A 15846-nucleotide genomic window follows, 5' to 3' on the forward strand; every position below is an offset into this window, starting at 1 on the left:
AAAAGAACTCTTGTTGCTGCTGCCTACTGGATAGGTTTGGGTGAATTTGGGTTGTGGAGATAGCGTGGGGCTGTGTGTTTGTTGGGTGTCCTTCTCAGAGCCGTAACACAGTGTTTCCCTGGGACCAGCCATGTAGCGGGGCTTGGCAGAGGGGACCTCGGTTATGGATCGCACAAGGGATTATAGCATCACACAACCTTCATGTTGCTAGCTTGCTGCCGAGGGCTACACATCATTTTAAGTTCCTTTTCATTTTCTGTGGTGTCTTCTGGTAGATTTTGTTTATGTAGATATCTGCCTGTGCACTGTAGCAGAGAATAATGCCACGACTTTCACGGCGTTAGCCTTCAGGATGTGTTCAGCCACCAAGAATTGCTATTTAGTGGGGAACCGGCAGTGGCCATTCTGCAGCAGGGAGGTGGCAGTGCACAGGAGTGGGGCGCCGCTCACCCAGTGGTACAGGTGATGCTTTGGGTTGCAGGGCTCAACTTCAGAGCACAGATCCATCTACGTGTTTCTGCAGCATGTAATTTATGCCAAATAACCATCTTTGTAGAGTGGCAGCCTACTGTACAAATCAGAGCAATAAGTTTTTGTCTTTTTTTTTTGTTAGATGGTACAAAATTATTAAAATTTCCCATTTTTTTTTCTTCCTGATTCATGCTATGTTGTATGTCATTTGTAAGCAATGGGCATATGTAGCAGATATACAACTGATATGTTTCCCTGGGGAAATTGTTTCATTTATTGTTAAACAGTTTAGATATGAGCATCATGATAAATCTGGTCCTGTCCAGATTCTGTTTTCCTGCTTTGAATTTGATTCCTCATACACACTTTGTATAATTCAAACCTAGCTTCAGTTTCAAGTAAATGAAATTTGTCAAGTGATTAGACAGTACTACATAATCCCTTAGGGATTTCACCAAAGGAGTTCCACTGATGAGAGATTAAACTCTGAAAGCCATTAGTGTATGTAGGCAGAAACTCACCTCATGGTAGGTTTTGAGTAATTAATGTACAAAATGTCCTAAATACCTTGGCTGTAAACCCACCTTGAGCTCATAGATAATTTTTCAAGAAGTGCATCGATTTCTTCTCTGCTGATAGATGAGTTTCTTTTAAACGGTTAGAACTCGTGACAGTAAACACCAAACAAAATTTCTGTATGCATTAGCAGCTGTGCAAAACAAAATGTGTGTTCAGGATGAGTTGGTAGTTTGCCTTTGATTTGGCAAGAGTGAAAGCACAGCACGCAGAACAGTAAATCTGTTACCAAGTCAATATGGTTGATCTGCTGTTTTCATCGGATGCAAGCTGGGGAACTTCCTCTCTTAATTTTATCACCATTTCCTGGCTTTTCTGTGATAATTTCATACTTTGTTATGTTACATAGGTGTATTTATGTAACGCTTCCAGGCTTTGCTTCTGACAGTTCCTTAATCTTTGAAACTAACACACGGTCTCTCACATTATACTCTTTTTTTTTTTCCCATTCAGTTAACTTCCGACTATTTTGTGCAGGGAATTAAATGCTGAAAGCTGAAACACTCAATTCCACTTTCAGTAGCAAAGTAGCTGAGGTGCCCATGAAATGCTGATAGAGAGAAGGTGAGATCTGTTGGGCTTTTGGGGTCAGATATTGCAGCATGCTGAGATACAGTAAGGTTTTCAGATGGGCTCAGCATCAGGTGCCTATGTGACATGGCAGACTTCTGCAAAAGGGCTCTTCTACCTGCAGCTCTCATGGTGGGAATGAGCTGCTTCTCATTGTAAAATGGAAGATGTCCTGGAAAATGTCGCAGCTTTCTCTGAACGTGCAGCTGAATCATTCAAAAACAGCATTCATTTACTGTCCAGACTTCTTGTCCTGAATTTTTATGGCCAAAATACTTGCCAGTTTGCAAGACCTTTTTCCTTTTAGATCACACCTGAAGTTACTGCGATGTCTGTCCTATATGGAATGTCCTAGATCTACTGGTTGCAAGGCAACTATGCCAGGTTGAAGCACTCAAAGAGCTATCGCAGATTATTTTAACTCTTCCTTCCAGAAATGAAATGCAAAGTCCAAGGAGATGAAATAAACCAAAGTCAGAGGGGCTTGAGGGATGTCATTATTGCTGATACTGAGCAATAAAAGATCCTGAGTGTTTCATGCTGGATATTCAGATTCACATGCACTGTGCGTTGCACTGCCAAATTCTGGAGAAGGAATCTGCAGGTAGGTATTAGCACAAGTATTCTTTCATCTAAGGCTTTCTCTCCTTTCACAGTTTTAAATAACAGCTTTCCAGGCTCTGACTTTTAACGTGGGGGCATCACGAATGATGTACTGCAGTTATACAGAATAAATAGTTTGAGGAACCAGGGATGGGATGCAGGCTATCTGCATAAAGGGCTCTCTTTACTCTGAAGGGGCATGCTGGGGAGCAAAACCACCCAGAAACTGAAAAGGAACAGCCAGGTCTGCCTTGGGATCAAGCATTTAATACAGCCACGTTGGAGAATGGTGTCCCACAGTTACTGGTTGTGCTACCCACCCCTGTCCCAAACGTGGATGGTTTTCTATTTTATATTTCAGTGTAGTCGAGATGATTTACACAAGCTGAAGTTCTTCATGAATATTTGCCAACTGATAAACAAAAACAGTCTTATTTACATTTCTAAAGTTGTTCTAAATTGTATGGGAATTCTGATTTTATGTTTTAATTGTTATGTTTGTGAGTCCCCTGTCTGATTCAGGCAGTGATGCTGCCCAGCTGTTGGATTCGGCGCTTATCAGGCGTTTGTTTCTCTGCACCCAGATGAGTGGCTGCTGCCCCAGTTTTTTGATTGGAAATGGAGCAACATCCATGCTGATGGAGATAAGAAGTCAGCTTTGCATTGCATATCAGCAGCCCTTATCAGAGAACACCATGAGCAAGCTCAAACAAAATGTTTAGCAGATACTTTACAGGGCTGCAGGACAGATTGGATGCATTTTAAAGATGAAGGTTTACAAATTATTACAAATGACAGGGCTTATCTTGCAGGCATTAAATTAAATCAAAACGTGAGGACTGAGCAGGCAGATTTACTGAGGTGGAATAAATAAGAAAAACGAAATGCCGTTCTACATCAGCAATGAAGGATATAGATCCTGATGCACATCAACAGGAACAAGAAGTTTCCCTTTTCATTTAACTAAGAAAAGTATTACTAAGCTGCAAAATTCCAAAACAGTACGTATACACATATGCACACCAGAACCAAACAAACAAAAAAGGCTGTGGTAGCCACGCTGAATTTACCAATTGCATATGGAAGAAAGCCATTATACTAGGAAATGATTTCCTTGTATGGATGCACGTGATGTTCAAATTGCATATGCTGTACTGAGGAATAATGAAAGCCAACCTGAACAGCTGTGCCAAAGGTTTATTTTAACTGGCTGTTCCCTAGGAAGAAACTATTGATGAAAGGCGACCTTGTGCACAGCCATGGCTGTGAGCTTTGATTATTATTTTCGTGTTATACAAAGCTGTTTCCAGTATTTAACTAGACAGATATATGCTAGCCAAAAATACAGAGAAAATACTTCTCTTAAACACAACTGTGCAGCCGTGTGAGGCAGTATGAGCAGAGATGCTGAAGTGTGTCTTAAGGAAAGAACTATATCAATGTGCATGTTTATGTGAAGTTCTTTTTAATCAGTGAACTGGCAACATTTTGGTGCATCACCAATAGATGTATCTTTCATTACAGCAAATTGAAAAAAAAAAAAAAAAATCTCTTTTACGTGTTACAGTTACTAGCCAAAGTTTTCAAAGGTATTCCCTAACGTGAGTCTCACACAGTGCTTTCAGAGCTGTCAAACCATTTAAAGATTTTTAGCATGCTGCATATTTTTTCCTATTTGAAACAGTTTATTCAGAGTCCTTCAGATCCTCAGAAAATAATAATTGTTTAGTGTAAGTCCCTGAAGATATAGCTGCAGGAAGAGACGTCCAGCCTGGGGAGAATCTGGGGCACATATTCTGGGGATAATAATTTGTCAGGCTTAGTGATTTAGGTTTTAATGAATAGGATTTGGTTTCTAGATAGGAGGGGGCTGAAAAATGCTCAGAGGCTGTACTCATATTTGCCTGAATGATCTCATGGAAGCAGAGGAACCAGATATATGTGTCACGGTATATGGTAATGGAGAAGAAAACCAGATGGCGATATCTGTGGACAATAGATTGCAGCAGGAGAGGAGAGCAAAGAGGTTGGAGAGAAGATCCCTATTCAGTTTCTCCAGTCTTTCCCCATTTTCTGGCTAGCCCTGCTGCTGTCTTAGTGTTTATCACCAGGCTGTCAGACCATAATGCCCCGTGACAACCCTCTCTTCACTCCCATGGACTGTATGGTGCTTCATCAGTTGCTGCAGGTGAAAGTCCAAACTGTTTGTTTCCTCTAAAGCCATCAAACACACTGGACACCAGGAATTCTGCTGCAGGCATGTGAGATGATTCATCCATTGTGAATGCTGAACAGCCAGTTGCCATCAGTGAGTATGTGCTATGTGACACACCACCAACACTGTTGGTCTTATTCCATGCAGAACCAGCAGCTATCCCTGAGATCCAGCTCCATGGGAGATTGTTTCAGTGGGCCTGACTGTGCATGGACAGCATTACCAACTGGGCCCAGAAATGCCACGTGTATAGTTTGTTCCTAAACTAACTACATAAATAAACAAAACCCTGTCATTTCTTGAACTTCGGGGGTGCAGTACTGAAGTCCATTTCTTCCATACTGTGTGCAGTAGCTGTACACCACTGAAGCCTTTGGGGCATCTGACCTGGTAGTAATTTTGCATGAATGGACCTGTGTGGATTTCAGAGACATCACTAGAAGATTCTGTCTGATTTGAGGAATCATTCCAGGTGTGCAGCAGAGGCCACCACGTGGCCAGATGCTGAGTGACTCTTCAAAGAACAGTGGAAACACTGAGATTCTGCATGCAATTTAACCCACTGCTCTATGTGAAAGGAGTCCTGCTTTTGTAGAATTAGAAATGACTAATTAAAAAACCCCTCATGGAATATTCTCTTTTACAGGAATGATGCTGCAAAGCTTACGTCATGTTACCTGTCCCACAATGTTACGTCATGGCACCTGTTCCAGTGCCAGACCACTCTTTTGGAGAAGTTTTTCCTAAATAGCCATCTTAAAATATTGCAGGGAACAGGGAGGGTGGCAGAGAGGCTGAAGTTCCAGCAAGCAGTGCTGTTGTTTTCCAGTTTGTATCAAATTTGATCATTATGGTTTTTGTGATCCCATGAACAAGAGTGTTCCAGTGCAAGTAGGAGGAGGCGATACTGCGACAGGAGTTTCCCTGAGCATGCACTGTCATTTTGGAATGCTGGCTTGTAGACATTCTGAATTTGATTGTATTCATAAAATGCAGCATTTGTCTTTCCTAAAAGGAAAGATAGGCCATACAAGGTGGAGCAGACTTGAGATATTAGAATCATAGAATCGCTCAGGTTGGAAAAGACCTTAAAGATCATTGAGTCCAACTGCATCCTAACCATACTACCCTAAATAACAACCCTCTGCTAAATCATGTCCCTGAGCACCACATCCAAACGGTTTTTAAACACGTCCAGGGATGGTGACTCAACCATCTCCCTGGGGAGCCTATTCCACTGCTTAACAACCCTTTCTGTAAAGAAGCTTTCCCTGATATCCAACCTAAACTTATCCTGATGCAACTTGAGGCCGTTTCCCCTCATCCCGTCACCTGTCACTGGGGAGAAGAGACCAGCCCCTCTCTTGCTGTAAGCACCTTTCAGATATTGAAAGAGAGCAGTGAGGTCTCCCCTCAGCCTCCTTTTTCGCAGACTAAACAGCCCCAGTTCCTTCAGTCTCTCCTGATAGGGCATATTCTCCAAGCCCTTCACAAGCCTTGTTGCTCTTCTTTGCACCTGTTCCAGTACTTCCATGTCCTTTCTGAGGTGCCCGAAACTGAATGCAGTACTCGAGGTGAGATCTCACCAGTGCTGATTGCAGGGGAAATTCTGTGAGTTCAGTGAATGATGCTTTCTGGGAAAGACGTGCTGTGTGGTTCCTACTCCATGTTTTGTGTGCGAGTTGCACAGAGGGGACCAGCAGCAAACCGTGTCTCCTTTAAAGAGACATTGATTTAACCCTAAAAGGCTTTTTTAGTACTAGAGCTGATTCACCAGCCCTTACTGGTTCATAAGATGAGTAAATTCGTCTTGCAGACCTCTAGATCCACCACTTGGATGTGAGGCTAAGATGTTTCTCTTCTGATGCGAGCAAATGGAGCCATGCCAAACTTGTCAGCACACGAGTAGCAAAGCAGCCTGAGGGAAGGACTGGGGCCCACCCAGTCCCACACAGACCAGAGACTTGCCTTGGATCTAGTTCACAATACACTACTTCCTACCGGTGTAACCTCGCCGTTACAGCTGAAATGCAGTGGAGTCAGGTTTATTTTGGCCAGGGATGACAGTTATTTTTTCATTCAGCTGTGGCTGGGTGGGACTGCAGAGCGTGTTAATGAATGGCTGGGCGGCGCTGCCCTGACAGCCCAGCAGTGCTGTGAGGGGAGGCGAGCAGGAAATGTCAATGTGCCAGTGGTCTGGCGCCATTTTGCCCTTGGGCTCCTCAGTGTTCAGCAGCAGCAAAGCTTTGCTGGTGAACACGCATTGGTTGTGTTTTGGTGCATGCCGTGTCCTTTCTGAGTGTACCTCTGACCTCAAAGGCAGACCCTTGGAGCAAATCTCTTTTAACCTATTTGGTCTGGATTTTTGGAAATGATCGGAGCCTGCATGAGATGAAGCCCACAACTTACTTTATGTAAGAAGGTGATGAGTAAACTCATGGTTTTACCCTGTAGTCATTGTTTTCTTTGTCAGACTTGGAATATTTTACAAAATGGATAATGTGGTTCTCCATGACTGTGTCTTCCCGGAGCAGAACCCCATGCTGTGAACAAGGAGGGGGAGCAGCAAGGGTGGGGGGGAGATGACTGGCGGCTGTAATAGAGGGGCCTTTCCTGGGCGTTCAATTCAAATCCCATCATGGGTTTCAACTCTTCAGCCCTTCTTAACATTTGTGTGAGCATTTCCCTGTTGATTGTCTCCCCTCCTCCCGGTCCTTTCGTTGTTTTGGTAAAGTTATGTTATTTCAGTGATGTAATTAGAAACGTGTTTTTATGGGCTCGTATTTTTTAAGTTAAATGACTGAAAGTACTGAACTACACACTTTGGTGACACTGACTTTTTACCACCTAAAATTGGCAGTGATCACCAGACCAGAAATGGAAATTGGCAGGTACCACTGGATGTACAGGAGTTCAAGGCCACACCGGTACCATCATGTGCCAGCATTGAGAGGCAATGTTAGTCCTTTGGGGATTCAAGGTAAATAAAGGGCGGGGTGAAACTGGAATGGAGAGTTCAGAAATGGTAGCATGAACCTAATGCTTTGCAATAGTCCTAACAATGCCAGAGAAATGTTCTGTGTTTTTGTTTTCTTTGTTAAGCCTGTAAGGAGTTTAGTTCTTTCATATGAATACTTGATGTACTTGATTCAATTTTGGTTGTTAATGCTTGAAAGACAGTAATGTGCCTGAAGGATACCTCGCTGTTAAATGTGCTGCCTGTTTCAGAACTGTTTCAGAACTGTTTAATGATGAGATGGTGTAGTATGGTTTTTGTGTGCAGATGAATCTATCCAAATGGTCAGCCACAAATGCACTGGTTGACACTAAACCAGTGACAGCACATCTGATTTATTGGTTTCCTACAATATGCTTCCTAGACAATATTCTGTGGTTTTCTCTGCATTTTCCCTTGCTAGAAATAGTAGTGTATATGTCAGACTTTAAAAGATTTAGTTAGCGTGTGTCAGATTTTTAAAAACAGAATCTGAAGTTTTAAAAATTGTTTTCTGATTCCAGATGCTTTCAATGAAATCCTTAAAAAACATTTTTTATTTTCCTGAAGCTTTGTTTGGAGAAACTGGGGGGATTTAGATTTGAAGCAGCTCAGAAGGGCACCTGAAGTCAAGCACAGGACTAATGGTATTGGAAAATTCCAGTCTGACCATGGGTTTACAAAGTTAAGGGCATAAATGCCCAGAGAGAGCATTTGCAACTATCTGCATCCAGCAGTCCTCTTCTTTTCATGGAGCTGAGTGACTGAGCCTGCATGACAGGCTGTTTTCAGGAGATGTCTGCCTCTGTAACGTAGTCTTTAACTGCAATTGTGGAGAAACATTCACCAATTTGCTTCCATTATATGCTCATATCCATTTGTTCTTTAGGATTTATGTATTTATGCATTTCAGAGTGTCTTTTTTTTTTTTTTTTTTTTTTTTCTTTTGCAAGTACTTAGGTAAATCATAACCTCTGTGTCCCATCTTCGGTATCAGTATTCATTTTGGCCCTATTTTATGGTAAGTGATCCAGTGACAGACTCGCAGCTGGCTGTAGACATGTCAAAATTTCAGATCTGTATATGTGGGATCCTTTGTAGAAGAATAAAAGGTTTAGGGAGGAGTGACAGATTATGAATGCTGCTTTCCTGATCTGTGGACAGCATGGAGGCAACAGGCCAGGTGCGTGATCATCAGGGCCTTGTGCCCTGTCAGCTGTCCCCAGCGCTGAGACACGTCCGTATGTGCTGGCACAGATGAGCCGGACGCAGAGGAGACTCACAGCCTTCTGTCATGGCAGCTGGGAGTCTGGCACCTAAATGGGGATAGAAACCTTTATTTAGGCAGCAAAACCCATTGCAGGCTGACTTGGGAAGCTTTGTACAGTAACATGTAGGTAAATGTGATGCCTTGTAACGAAAGGGCTGAAGAAGAAAAGGTTCTTACTGATAGAAACCAAACCACGCAGCAGAGAGGCCAGTTCAAAGAAAGGTGCTATAAGTGACTGCACTTAAATAAATTAAAAGGTTTCTAGGCAGCAGCGAGACTGTTTTGAGTAGGTCTTGAGCAAGTCCAACTTGCCATTCATGAGTTAGCCACAGTGAAAATATTAGTCCTTCCCTTAGATTGCAGGGAAAATGTGGCTTTAATCACAACACACGTGCTGTAACACACCTCCCTTCAGCATTGGCATGCAGCTCTCTGCTGCTGCGTGACATTGGCTGGAGTGCTGAGATATAAGCTCAAGCTGCTTTGACAACCCACCTTATTTCTTGAGTTTCTGTGCAGTGTGGGTTGTTCCTATCTCACCTGACCTGTCAATGTCAGTGTGGACATCACTAAGAGAGCCCCTCTCAGGCATCCCCATGGTATCTGCTGTGGTCAGAGGGTCTTCATGTACGACATGGTTTCTTTTCAGCCACTTTAAGCTTTCATCAAGTACTTGAGCAATAATGGTAGAATCAATGTGAGATTTGCTGCAGTGCTTGAGCCAAGGCATCCTCAGAGCACCTGCAAGCTCAATGAGCCCTTCAAAATGCCCCAAACAATCTTTTTTCTCCAGGAAGCATTTCTGTCTCTAGAAAGAAATACTTAGCACTGGCTGCTTAATGTAAGCTGAGCTGTAGGCATTGCAGGGGAAGTGGGCGTTGTTTGCTTTTTGAGAATCTTTTTTTTTCCTTGTGTTCTTTCAGCTTGCACCCTTACTGAAGCAAGCTGAAATTCTGCAAATGGCGTGGTGGAACATCAGCTGGGGAAATATCTACATGGTGGCTGTTGCAGGGCAAAGGACTTCTTTAGTAGTGATTCAGGTTTCTTGTAACTTCTCTCGTTCCATTTTGGATGAACCTCTACAGAAGATCTCGGCATCCCCAGGCTTCTCTGAAATGGAGAAATAATCTACCAATTCTTAGATTCACTTGGCAGAATGCTCCTGCACACTGTTTTTGGCCCTTTAATCCTATATAGGGAGAGGCTGTATTTCTGTGTGCTTCTTTGTAGCTGGGGAGGAGGCATCTGGGGAAGCAGTTGGTAGTAGTGGCTGAAATCCAATGTGGCAAAAGTCATGCTGACGGCTGGTGGAGAGTGAAGTCAGTTATGACTGCCAGATGGGTGGAGCTAAGATCCACAACTCCTGTCTTCCAGGTAAGATACTTGCCCTTGATTAAATCAAGTCAGCTTTAGAAATTGTGTTTTCTAAGTTCCAGATGGATTGGAGTTTGCTCAGGGAAACCCTGATATCATTAAAGAATATTTCACAGAGCCATTGGAGTGACCCTTGGGACTGAAGTGCTTAGGTGCTTTTGTGTCTCTCCCAGTGAGCATGTGTGGATGTCCAGGCATTTGAGTATCTCTGGCACTCTGCTCATCTGTTTCACCTCTTTAGCTTGAGCTTGTGCAAAATAATCACCTGATCTATCGGCTACTGAGGCAGAAATCCTTGCAATCCCTGTTGATTGTTTCTCTGAGAAAGCAAGAATAGGTGAACTGAGGGGAGGAAGGTCAGGGTGAGGTTGAGGAAGAATGTCTTCAGTCGTCTTAAGCAGTGAGTTGATGGTCTGTCAACTGAGAGTTACAGCACAGCTTGGACCAGAGGCTGCCCTTGCTGATGCAATATGTTTGCTCTTTGAGATCTGTGTATCAATGAGCCCTTCCACATGCTCAGGCTGTACAAGAGTCCCAAGGGGCTGCTTTGCATAGTAGAATACTAGAACGAGTCTGCAGGAAGAATAATGCCAAAGCTTTTATCAGTACTGCTTGAGCTGCTCCTTATGTGAGAAGTCTCTTTTTAAAGCATGTACTTAATTTTCTTCTCCGGTAGTAGCTCACAGCTAAAAAATAACTGTCCTCGAGGGGTCCCTTTTGTACCAGTTGGAAGTAAGGCCTTTTCCATAGCATAAATCAGATGTATTTCTTCTGGCTTAATTTGCATTGTTTCGTGGACCAAAAGTAAAACAGAGAAGACATGAATTAAAATTGACAATGTTTTGCCAGACCTTTGTGCAAAGGAATAAAGCTGGGCAAGAGCAGTTCTCTGGTGCTACAGTCTCATGGGGTGGCAGTGTCCTTGTGCAGGTCTAGCTCCTCACTGTCACATAGCAAACCACCAGGGGAGGTTGCTTGCAGTGAGCACGGAGGTAGTGATTCATATTTTATAGATTGTGCTGTCTGAAAATGATGCCTTTAGAACACCTGTGAACTTAATGAGCCTTGCAGAAGGATGGGAATGGAATAAATGGCAAGTGTATGTATTTCAATAAATCTAAAGAAGATAAATTAGATGAAGTCTGTAAAAAGACCATTCAGAGTGTCTGTCCTGGCACTAAACAGGTCTTAGAATTTAACCTGCTGCTTCCTGCAGTGAGAGTGCTTATTTTTTTTCCCTGTAAGTGACAGTGTGGATCTGAGATTTGCTGGAAAAGGGGTTATGTTTACTGCTTTCTGTTTTTAGAGTATTTTCTGTGTCATTTAATAGCATCTTTCTAGACGCTATTGCATCTAAGTCTTGCATTGCTAAAAGGCCTTTTTTTTTTTTTTCAATATGACTGTAATGTTTTCTTTACTGAAAAGAAAACAATCAGCCTGATAAACTGTACAAGGATTTTTGTTGTTATCATGTTTAAAAAAAAAAAAAGAAGTTGTTTACTGTTGGAATATTCAGGAACAGCTTAGCAATCTTACTCATAGGTACCTAGTGCTTCATGGATTTTTAAGAAGGGCTTGGTGATGGTGCTTTCAGGCTCTGAAGTGCTTGTTCTTGGTGGGTTCTCTGCACCAATTCCAGCACAGGAGGCAAGTGCAAAGATTTTTAGTTGTCTGCTGCACAAGAGAGGGAAGCATCTGATGAGGTTCTAAGGATGGCACGCTTAGGGCAGGAACAGCAAATACCTCCTCAGTAGTGGGGAACCGCCTGTGGGACTGCAACAGTGTAGAAACAGAGTAGTTCATGCGTGTTGAGAATATGTGGAGAAGTTGCAAATAAATCCGGTAAGCCTTAGAAAGGGATACTTAAACCTTGCTCTTCAGTCCTTTGAGTAACTCCTTACCAGCAGAGATCAGTCTGAGGCTGACTGGGTGGATCAGACCATCCAAATCTCACTGTGCTGGCACTAGGAACATCTCCCACCAGCCACCATGAGGCACGGAATGGTGGTATTGCTGGATTTCAGGTCTGACCTTTTGTGACAGCCATGATGGCTGTGGTCTACAAAGGTCATCTTCATCGCCGATACCATTCACGTTGCTTAGGAAAACATATTAATATATTAATTTGCAGCTTGATCTAGCTAGGCTGACACATCCTTGCATGAAGTTGTCTGGCTCCTCTGAAGAGCACTCTTTCAGTAGAAACTGAATTCAAAGCTCTTCTGATTGGAGGAGAACAAAAGGAGAAAAGTAGGAAAGGTTGAACTTGAAATTCTCTCTTTAAGAGGTTTAAGAAGTCTGTGAGAGGAAAACACAAGATGTGTTCTACTTGAACTTACTGCTTTAGTCTGTTTGATGTTCTTGATCCGTAACAGTGGCGAGTGAGCATTTCTCATCATTTGTAACTAAGTTTTTAGCTTTCTGTGTTATGTTTTGTAAACCAGCAATATTTAAGAGCAGTAACAGGTACGAATAGAGCTTTAACTGAGACTTTCAAGTGATTTAACACAAAGACTTTTTATTTGAGTGCCCCTGTGAATGCTTGGAGGGAAATCTGTCACATGCTTTAAACTTACCCCCTTGTAAGACTAAATATCTTATTGTACTGCTGCTGCTGACCCTTGGCAGTTAGTGTGGGTGACAGCTGTGAGAACTGGAAATTATCTCACTGCTAGATACTGTCTTATTCTCACACAGAGAAGAAGGAGGCAAATGCTGTTTTTTCTTCAAAGGTACTGGCATATTCCCACATCCCTCGCTGCTTCCCCCGTAGCTGTCAATCATGCTGTAAGGTACAAAAATGTACATCCTACCATGCACAAGCTGTTTGGAATGGAGATTTTAAAAAATGAAGTAGGTGTCAGAAAGTAAAACTGGCATTTGTTTTCATTGACTTACAGTTAATTTTCTGACAAAGATCCATGGCAGTTTAAGGCTCCGATGGTAATTATGCATGTTTGGCATTAGGTAATCTTCTGTGCTGGGGAAAGAGGAGATGAATGTAAAGTATTGGGTTCTCCTCTTACGTGAATTGAGAGTAGTGCTCCCAACATAGGAGTCATGTAGATGTGTAATAATGAACCTAATTTACAAGCAGTGACTGCATTTAAGATGCTATCTGGTGCTTTATCTTCCCTAGGGTTTCCTACAACTCTCTTATTGTGAAAGCAGTTCCTCAGTGCTTACCTCCTGAGCCCTGTGCTGAATGCAGCAGAGATGATTCTTCTGGGGTGGAAGATGCCATGTCACTTCTTCCATGTGTAAACTGGACAGATGTACCATGTCTCAGGACTTCTAAAAATGAATTATGCAATTGCAGGGAGTAAGCAATGAGGAAAAGAAACTATTGGTTCATCTTTAAAAAAACAAAGACAGATTTATGTGAAAAGAAATTAACTTCTAAGGAAAAAGAGTGGGAGCCGACTCAGACGGAGGCCATTGCAGCACTGAGGTTTAATTGCCTGAAATGGGGAGCTTTTCCAACCACGCTTCAGGTTTTCTTTTTTCCTTTTTTTTTTTTCCCCTCCTTCTTTTAGTCAGTCCTTGCAGTATCAGCGGTTTCTACCAGAGATACACAAACACTAGTTCAACCTCAAAAGTAGTCTGGGACGTTAGAGGACAGGCTGGGTTTCTGTCTAGGAGGTATTGTGGACACTCTTTACATCATGCTTCCCATGCTTTGCTTTGAGTGATGGCTCTGTGAACGTGCACTTGTCTCAACTTTTCAAGCCTGGCATCCAGAGCTGCTGTGTTAACTTCCTAGAGAAAGCCCTAGGACTACCCATGACACCTAACTGATCCCAGTGTATTGCATTTTGTCATTCTGTTAGCACAGACATTGTCGTTCCAGTCCATCTTGACCTTAGTTGGATGAGTCAGAGTCTGAGAATTGCTGCTTTTTTTTTTTTTTTAAGACCTCTTTCCATTAATTCTGCATTACCTTGCTTTTCTGAGTTTAAATCTTAAAGCTGTACTTAAAGTACCAAAGAAGGTTTAGCCACACAATTGCTGTTTGACATGGGAAATTGAATAGCTAAGCCCCTGCATATATGCAGCAGCCCGTACACTGCTGGGTAGATTATATAATTATTCTTCATACATTAAGCAACCAATTGCTGATTTGTGTACATATGTAGGTTCATCCTTTACCAATTTCCTGTGACTGATAGTTTCCAGGAGATTAAAAGAATAGTTGGTTCCTGTCCTTTTTCCTTTCTCTTTATTTTAGTCCTTTAGCAAGAATATTTGTGTGTGTGTGCGTGTGTGTTTAATAGCATTCATTCCCTAGAGAATAATCTCAGTCCTTGTTTTAGCTGGCCTCCTTCTGAGAGTGTGTTAAATCTGTAGCCAAGATCACAGGCAGCCCTGGGCAAATCATTGGGCTGTTATTAACCTGCCTCCATGGCAACTGCTGCTCACCAGCCTGGGGACAAAAAATGTTTTTATTCTGCTGAGTTGCACAAAAGGTTCTAGTGATGCCTTGCACAAAATGGCCATTGAAAGGGGAGATGCAACGACGGGTACTTGTGCTGCACAGTTTCATATTTAAATCATTTTACTCTGCTGTGATAGAAGTAGATGTGCAGCCGAAAACTTCAGCGTGTTGGCCATGTCAGAATTAAAAACCAAAAAAATTAGGTCCAATTTTCTACTAAAACTTTGATCAGCTTTTGTTTACAGGCCTTCAGCCTGCATTTGTCATCGTTGTGTTATCAAGCTAATTTGTAAAAGTGGTTGTGAAATAGGCAGACGTTGTGGGTTTGCATACAGTAATGGGTATTTGCTGGCTTGGAGTTTTGGAGAGTGATCATAAAGCAGGTTGCCTAGGAAGCTTTCTTTTTGGGAAGAAATCCTGTCTTGCTTCAGGCTAGTCTGGGCATCTGGATAAGACTGTCTTAGTGCTTGATGAACATTTGATTTTAGCTGGTTTTGAAAGCTTCCTTTGTTTTAGGGGAGATCTGTCTGTCTATCTATCTATCTATCTATCTATCTATCTATCTATCTATCTATCTATCTATCTATCTCTGTATAAATACATAAAACCAACTCTGTTGTCCAGCTGGGGAATGAATTTAGTTTCCGGCAAGAGTTGTGCAGGAGCTCTTGCGTTGATTTGGGTGCCCAACAACTACATGGATTCTGTTTCATGGAAAGGGGCTGTTTTGGGCTGCTTTTGTTCACTTAGAAGCTGGCTGCATGCAATGCCCCTGTAAGCTGAAGCCCCTCTGCCTCTGGTCGAAGTTTGGTGTGAGTGGTTCCTGCAGTTCCACATCTGGGCAGCTTCCTTTGCCTCACCCTACAGACTTCATAGGGTTTCCTGGAGCCATGGTCTGACCTGATACAATGAAGACCACCCAAATATTGTGGTATGCCTTCATACTTGAGCTGTTGGGGTGAGACACACAGAGTACAGCCACAAAGGTGCTGTGTGCAGCTGCTAGTGACTTGAAAGAGAGATTGCCTTGGAACTTGGAAGAGGGATTGCCACCATCAGTTTGCTCAAGGGTCTCTTGGCTTTGCTTCTAGCTGCTTTTATTTCCCATTCCTGATGGGGTCCTTCCCTAAGTTGATCAGTGATGTGATTGACCTCCTGCCCACCAACCAGCAAGCAGGTATTTGGTTGCCTGCTCCTTCACAGTAGGACCTGGGAGGCCATTTTATGCCAGGCTGCGGCTGTGCGTTGCTGGACACGCTTTGCTGACTTGCTGTGCCATTAGGCCTGGGCAGGCCTTTAATGCTGATCCCAAGGCAGGTGCAGCAATTTCCAGGGTT

General features: G+C 42.7%; 1 protein-coding gene across 8 annotated transcripts in view; it reads left to right on the top strand.

Annotated features, from left to right (window-relative positions):
• Positions 1 to 15846, top strand: part of GPM6B (glycoprotein M6B) — a 110107-nt gene that overhangs the window by 80198 nt on the left and 14063 nt on the right. For 3 of the 8 annotated variants that reach the window (XM_048934674.1, XM_048934676.1, XM_048934673.1), the window contains exon 2: positions 7296 to 7415. The exons of 2 other annotated variants lie outside the window; for them this stretch is intronic. In XM_048934674.1, coding sequence (XP_048790631.1) covers positions 7296 to 7415 — 120 coding nt within the window. Of the gene's footprint in view, positions 1 to 2139; positions 2222 to 7295; positions 7416 to 15846 lie in introns of those variants that run through there. 3 more of the 8 variants (XM_048934671.1, XM_048934675.1, XM_048934677.1) reach the window with 2 other exon arrangements.

The sequence above is a fragment of the Lagopus muta genome, chromosome 1 (assembly GCF_023343835.1).
Source record: "Lagopus muta isolate bLagMut1 chromosome 1, bLagMut1 primary, whole genome shotgun sequence".
Lineage (NCBI taxonomy): Eukaryota > Metazoa > Chordata > Aves > Galliformes > Phasianidae > Lagopus > Lagopus muta.